General features: G+C 51.0%; 1 protein-coding gene across 1 annotated transcript; it reads right to left on the bottom strand.

The window, feature by feature from the left end:
• Positions 1 to 478: 478 nt before the first annotated feature.
• Positions 479 to 5,328, bottom strand: Cd8a (CD8 subunit alpha). Its single transcript, XM_059256712.1, has 6 exons — positions 5,267 to 5,328; positions 4,815 to 5,177; positions 4,249 to 4,353; positions 3,969 to 4,079; positions 3,151 to 3,181; positions 479 to 622 (listed from the first exon to the last, which is right to left on the bottom strand). The coding sequence occupies exons 1-6, from the start codon at positions 5,310 to 5,312 to the stop codon at positions 571 to 573; spliced, it is 708 nt and encodes a 235-aa protein (XP_059112695.1). The 5' UTR covers positions 5,313 to 5,328; the 3' UTR covers positions 479 to 570.
• Positions 5,329 to 6,045: the final 717 nt, after the last annotated feature.

Genomic DNA, 6,045 nt, shown 5'->3' with positions numbered 1-6,045 from the left:
AGTCCTCTTGTCTTTACTGTGTGACGTCTGCTCATGGCCAGCGCTCATGGCCAGTGTCACAGGTGACACCGCTCCCTCTCTTGTGGTTTGAGGCACATGCACACCACTACACAGCCTACACACTGCACAGGCACAGCCCTGAATAGAGAGCTCAGGGTACGGAGCAAGTTCCCTGAGCCACCTGGTGAGGGTTCCTCCAGCATGGGTTCTCTCCTGGCCCACAGATCCTGCTGTCCCTATCTCTGACCTTCAGCCTCTTCTATATAATGGGCAGACAGGGAATTTAGATCATCAAGTGGATGCCGATCATCCACTAACCCTGAGAACTCAGCGAGCTCTGCTGTTACAGTTTTTCACCCCATTCTGTGCACGCAACAACAGAGCTGGCACCCTTGTGTCCTGTAGACTTATGTGGTCTTGTTTTGTGTCAAAGTGAATTTATAAAGAAAAGAAGCTGCTCCCACCCCACCCTGCCCCACTAAAATAATACAGAGAACAATATATAGGAAGGTGGGAAATACTGGAAAAGGAGGGCTTGATCTCTTGCATGAAGAGGTCTCTGGCGTCATCTTACACGAATTTCTCTGAAGGGCCGGGCTTGCCTCCTTGTCTGACCAGGGGCCTGAAAGAGAGGCAGGAGACTGACCATCATTGTAGCAAGAACCTCTTTAATGAGCCTGGGTAGGGGTGGCACAAGCCTTTAATTCCAGCACTCCAGAGGCAAAGGCAAGCAGATCTGTGTTGGAGCCCAACCTGGTCTGCATAGCAAGTTCCAGGACAGCATCCGCTGCCCTAAGTTTTTAATGGCTCTGAGAACTTGTCCCTAGGGTGCCAGCAGGAATGGGTAAGTAACCCTTTTTTAGTCCTCGTGGTACCATTTAGGGGTGTGCACTGCTCAGGAGAGGTTAGAGAACCTGCCTCAGGTCACACAACTATCAGGCAGCTGAAGCAGGATCTGAGCCCAGTTAGGCTTCCTAGAGCCTTCTGGAGTCCCAGGAAGGTGCGATATTGAGGTGAATTGTTTAAGAAACCAGGTGACTTGATTCTTATCCCCACAACCCGAAATTGAGGATGAAGAAGGGTTAAGGCGCCATCCTCAGTCAAGCGGAGTGCTGAAGTTCAAAGTCCCTGAACTTGACGTCACACTAAAAGTGGGTGCCCCAAACGGCTCCTCCAAAACTTCCCTGCCTGTCAGCTCATACTCAGACGTGTGAGTTCTAGGGGGCAACCTTGGATAGCTCTGGGTTTCAGGGCAAGAGCAGGCTTTTCTGTTTTACATTTCAAAATGAGAGTATTCAGAGAAAGTAAAGATAAGTGACTGTCTTGCAGAAGCAACCAAGTACACTCGATCATGAAAGCAAGGAAAACCCTTCACAGGCTTTTGTCTTTATGCCCTCGGCACACCACCTGCAACACAATCATACTGGATACTGTTACATCGCCTTTGTTTAAAGGGATGTCTAAGCTGCTAAAGGCAGATTCCAGCACAGAGATAGAAAACCTGCAAAATGTGAACCCGGATATGAAATTTTAAATACTTTCATCTACTGGAAGGAAATGTATATAGTGGGTTGTATTTAGCACTCAGCCCCAGCCAGCCTGCTGACTGGGGAAGGTAAACTGAGTTTTAGATGGAAGTTGCAAGCCTGATGTTTGTTGGCAGTATGACCTGAGACAAATCACCAAAAGTCCTAAGCCTCGGGTTCCGCCTCTGTAAAATGGAGGGCATAGTAACTACTTTAAGATTGTTTTTTTAAAAAAAAAAACCTGAAATGAAAAGAAAAACAAAACATACAGTTGTCCTTACTATCCAAGGAGGACTTTGATATTATCCCTGCTTGGGGTACCCATCTTGGATAGCCAAATCTTTGGAGTTCCTTTTGTATAAAATGGCATTTAGCCTATATACATTACACTACCACACAGATCATCTCCAGATGTCCTGTAATACCTAAAACTGTAAAATCTGTTTATTGTTTAGGGGAAAATGACCAAAAAGAAAGTGTTCATGGTGGGCATGCCTTCTGATGATGTGGGACCCATGGACATGGGGCATGAAGGGCTGACTGCATAAAGCAGGCAACCGGCACACTGAAGGCTTGCTTTAAAAGGTCTGGTTTTGATCATCTGACTGTGATCCCATCTTTGCCCCTTCAGATGGGTTTCCTTATCTTGTAGCTGTGGTCTGAAAGTTGGGGGCGATGATATCTACAAGACGAGGCTGCGGCTGCTGTGTAGATTCAGACAAATTCTGAGTGGAACCCCTTTGCCCCATTGCCAAGCTGGGACAACAACTGTTAGATGATGCCACCTTTGGAAGGCAAGGGCAGTTAGATGCCACCCCTGAGGTGCAAGAGCAGTTAGATGCCACCCCCTGGGGTGCAGGGGCTGTTGGATGATGCCACTGCTGGGGGCAGGGGCTGTCCTAACATAAGGGCAAAGCAGAGTGAAAACTGAGACCTCTCTTAGATGCTGTAGTTAATTTTCTGATCATTTCAGAATGACTGAGCTGGAATTGGGTGGGGCAGACATTTGAGCTACCAGAGAGCTAACTGCCTTTGCTTCTGGTCCTTTTATCCCCTAAGCCCTGACAGGAACTCAAGACCCTGTGCTCTCACAGAAAAATTAGGAACTGGGGGCATTGTTTATTATATTTTAGTAATAAAACATGACTTTCTCTTTTAAAAAAAATAGACTAATCAAGAGGGTAAGTAGAGAGGTGTCTTGATACACCTCCAAAACACCCATATGGAACCATCTAGAACAAGAGGAGGATCCCATGTACTCCCGGAGCTATGCTGAGTTGGAGGGGATTTTTTTTTTTTTTTTTTTGGACGGGACGGTGGTGGAGGAGGTGAGCTAGACCGAACAGGATTTCCAGAAAGTCCCAGTGCTCTCCCACCAAGCCCTTTGTGGTCCTTTCTTTTCTCAGGAATGAATTCCAATACCTTACCTGCCGCCTTCTTCTCCTTGTTTAGGGACTGGCTGACTCTTGGATCCCTGCCACCAGGACTTTACTGTCATGACCTCTTCCTGAGTAAGAGTCCCCAACCACCTGCCACTGGGCAGGCAGAACCACTGGGACCATGGCTGCCCCGGGTGAGCAGGCTGCCCGGGGTGAGCAGGCCCAGAGTTCAGAAAATTACTCACCTGGGACATTTGCAAACACGCCTTCGGTTCCCTAGACAAGGAAAAAGGGATAGTGAATGAATGCCCTCTTGCAGTTTCCAGATGCCTTTTCAAGAGCGTTCTCTACTTTGTCTTTTGAGGATCATAACTCCTCAGAATTGGAGTGAACACTTCTTTGCCGACCCTGTCCTCAAGCTTCAGTTTAAAAAAAAAACCAACTTAAATTTGGTTTGGTGGCCTATGCCTGTAGTCCTGGCACTCCCAAATGGAAGGAGGCCAAAGGATCAGATCAGAAGTTTGGGGTTATCCTAGGCTACATAACTAGTTTTAAGCTAGCCTAGACAACATGAAACCCTGTCTCCAAGCGGAGGGGGTGGAGGGACACACGACGACAACAGCGTTGTAAGTGTAGATGTGAGCGAATCTGGGAATCTGTAACCTGGCTGGCACAGGACTCAAGAGGGGCGAGGGATTTGTGGGGTAGAATTAAGGGCAACTCTCAAGCCAGCCACGGTTTTGACCCAGCTTTGTTGGGGCCAGGTCTCAGGGCCACAGCGGCCCCTCCCTGGGGGGTTTATGCTACCCTGGCTGTGCTAGCTGCTGGCTTAGCTGCTTCTGGTGGTCCTGGAATAGGGTTCTGTGTTCTGAAAGGTTCTCAGAGGGTGGAAGGAGCAGCGGGGTGGCCTGCCTGTCTCCCGCCTCCAGGAAAGCTGCACCGGTCCTACAGGGCAGCTGGGCCCCCCTAAGTCTGAACTTCATCTCCCACAAGGGCGGTCTGGGCGAGCACAAAGCACTTGAGTGGGGTAGACTCCTCCCCGCGGCGACTCCCCAGGACTTACTGTGGCAGCAGATGAGAGTGATGACCAGGGACAGCAGAAGGACCCCGCAGATTCCGGCTAAGGGTGCCCAGATGAAGATATTACAGTCGAAGTCCAATCCGCTCTTCTTCACTGACAAGATCCGAGTGGGTGGCATTTAGAGACCCTCTGGGACAGTCCCCCGCCCCCGGCCCCAGCACGTCTCCCCGCCCAGGTCTCCCTCCAGGATCAGGATTTGCCTTGGCAAGTAGGCTCCCAGGTTGTCTGCCCACCCCAATCACAGACCCTGAGAGCGTCTAACCTGAAACGCCCGCCCCGGGCCGGCAAGCTTCTGGTCGCTGGGACTGGGATGTCCCGGTAGTGGGCACTGGTGTGGGTAGTCGCGCCACTGGCGTGGTGGGCTTCTCTGCAGGAGCAACAGGATGCCTGAGGGTTAGGCTGTGGTGGGTGGATGCACTGGTGCCCCAAACTCTTCCCGCTTAGCTTTAACCCAAGAGGACGCCTCCTCCTGACTTTTTTTTTTTTTTTTAGCGAGGAAGAAGGGACCCCTGGACGAGTGCCAGGCATCCCCGCAGCGCGGCCCTCCACCACCAAACGCGTTAGTCAATATCCGGCCCTAACGCCCCTCCCCCAGCCATCAAGGACAGGGCAATACACATATTCAAACTCCCTCCCAGATACCGGGTGTTAAGAGTCACCTCCAATCCCACCTGGTACCTCAGCCTCACTTTTCTGGTCTGTGACATAGGGATGGTGTGAAAGTAGCCCCCCGGGGGTCCCCAAGAGATTTAAGAGGAGGACGTCTGCGTGTGAAACATGTTCAGCTGGGACCCCCAACACCCAGGGGACGAGACCTCGCGCCCAGACCTGGCAGAAAGACCGGCACGAGAGGACTGAAGTACACCACTGAGTTGCTTGTGACAGAGCAGAAGTAGTAGCCTTGGTTTTCCTCGCTGAACTTGCTCAGGGTGAGGGTGTACTGGTCACCACTCTTCTCGCCAGAGATCTGATTTGATTTTAGGTTGTCATTCCATTTTTTCCGGGTCGAAGAGAGATAGAAGAGGAAGGTGGGTGTAACTCCGTAGCCGGGCTTCTGGAAGAGCCAAGAGCATCCTTGCGAAGTGGACAACAGCACTTTGCATATCAGCTTCACGTTCTCGCCATGTTCAGCGACCATGTTCTTAGGCAACATTTGAAAGGGTTCCAGACCCTGGAGCCCAGCGAAGGCGTCTGCGGGGGGCCAGGTAAGGAGGCTGAGTCTGGAGTCCCCACACCCTCGATGTATTCCAGCCCTGCCCTCCCCGGGGTCATCAACTCACTCAGCAGCAGGGTCAGCGAGAGAAAGCAGGTCACCCGCGAGGCCATGGTGTGTTCCCACCAGCAGCTTAGGTCAAGCTAGGGCGCTAAGGGAGGGGCCCAGGAACGGGGGGGGGGCGTGGTGGGTGAGGAAACTGGGCCCTTCGCCGCCGGCTGCAGACTGAGGATATGATGTCATCCGAAGCCCCCACTGAAGAAACTGTTAGCCTCCTTTTTGCGGTTATCACCTTCCAGGGGCGAGGGAGCTCAGAGAATGGAGCCTTGCAGAGCCGCTGGGGGCAGCTGAAAACTGAGTTTGGGGGAAGAGAAAACGCTTGGAAAGCGGTCCTTGGGGATTGTTCTATTGCAAGAACGGCAGAAAAGGGGAAGGAGAAAGATCAAATATATATATACATTGGACAGGGTTTCTCTGTGTAGTTTTGGAACCTTTCCTGGAACTCACTCTGTAGCCCAGGCTGGCCTCGAACTCACAGAGATCCGCCTGGCTCTGCCTCCCTCCCGAGTGCTGGGATTAAAGGTGTGTGCCACCACCGCCCGGCAAGGTCAAATCTTTTTTTTTTTTTTTTTAATTTTCAGAGCTGAGGACCGAACCCAGGACCTTGCGCTTGCTAGGCAAGCGCTCTACCACTGAGCTAAATCCCCAACCCCAAGATCAAATTTTAAAATAATAAAATAAAACGAGTGTGACAGGAAGGAAGGGAGAGGAGTGCCCAAGCTTTTTTTTTTTTTTTTTTTTTTTTTTCTTTTTCTTTTTCTTTTGGACAGGGTAGCCCAAGTTGGC

Source organism: Peromyscus eremicus, chromosome 3, assembly GCF_949786415.1.
Source record: "Peromyscus eremicus chromosome 3, PerEre_H2_v1, whole genome shotgun sequence".
Lineage (NCBI taxonomy): Eukaryota > Metazoa > Chordata > Mammalia > Rodentia > Cricetidae > Peromyscus > Peromyscus eremicus.
The sequence above is the reverse complement of the archived record's forward strand: the minus strand, read 5'-3'. Positions and strand labels throughout refer to the sequence as shown.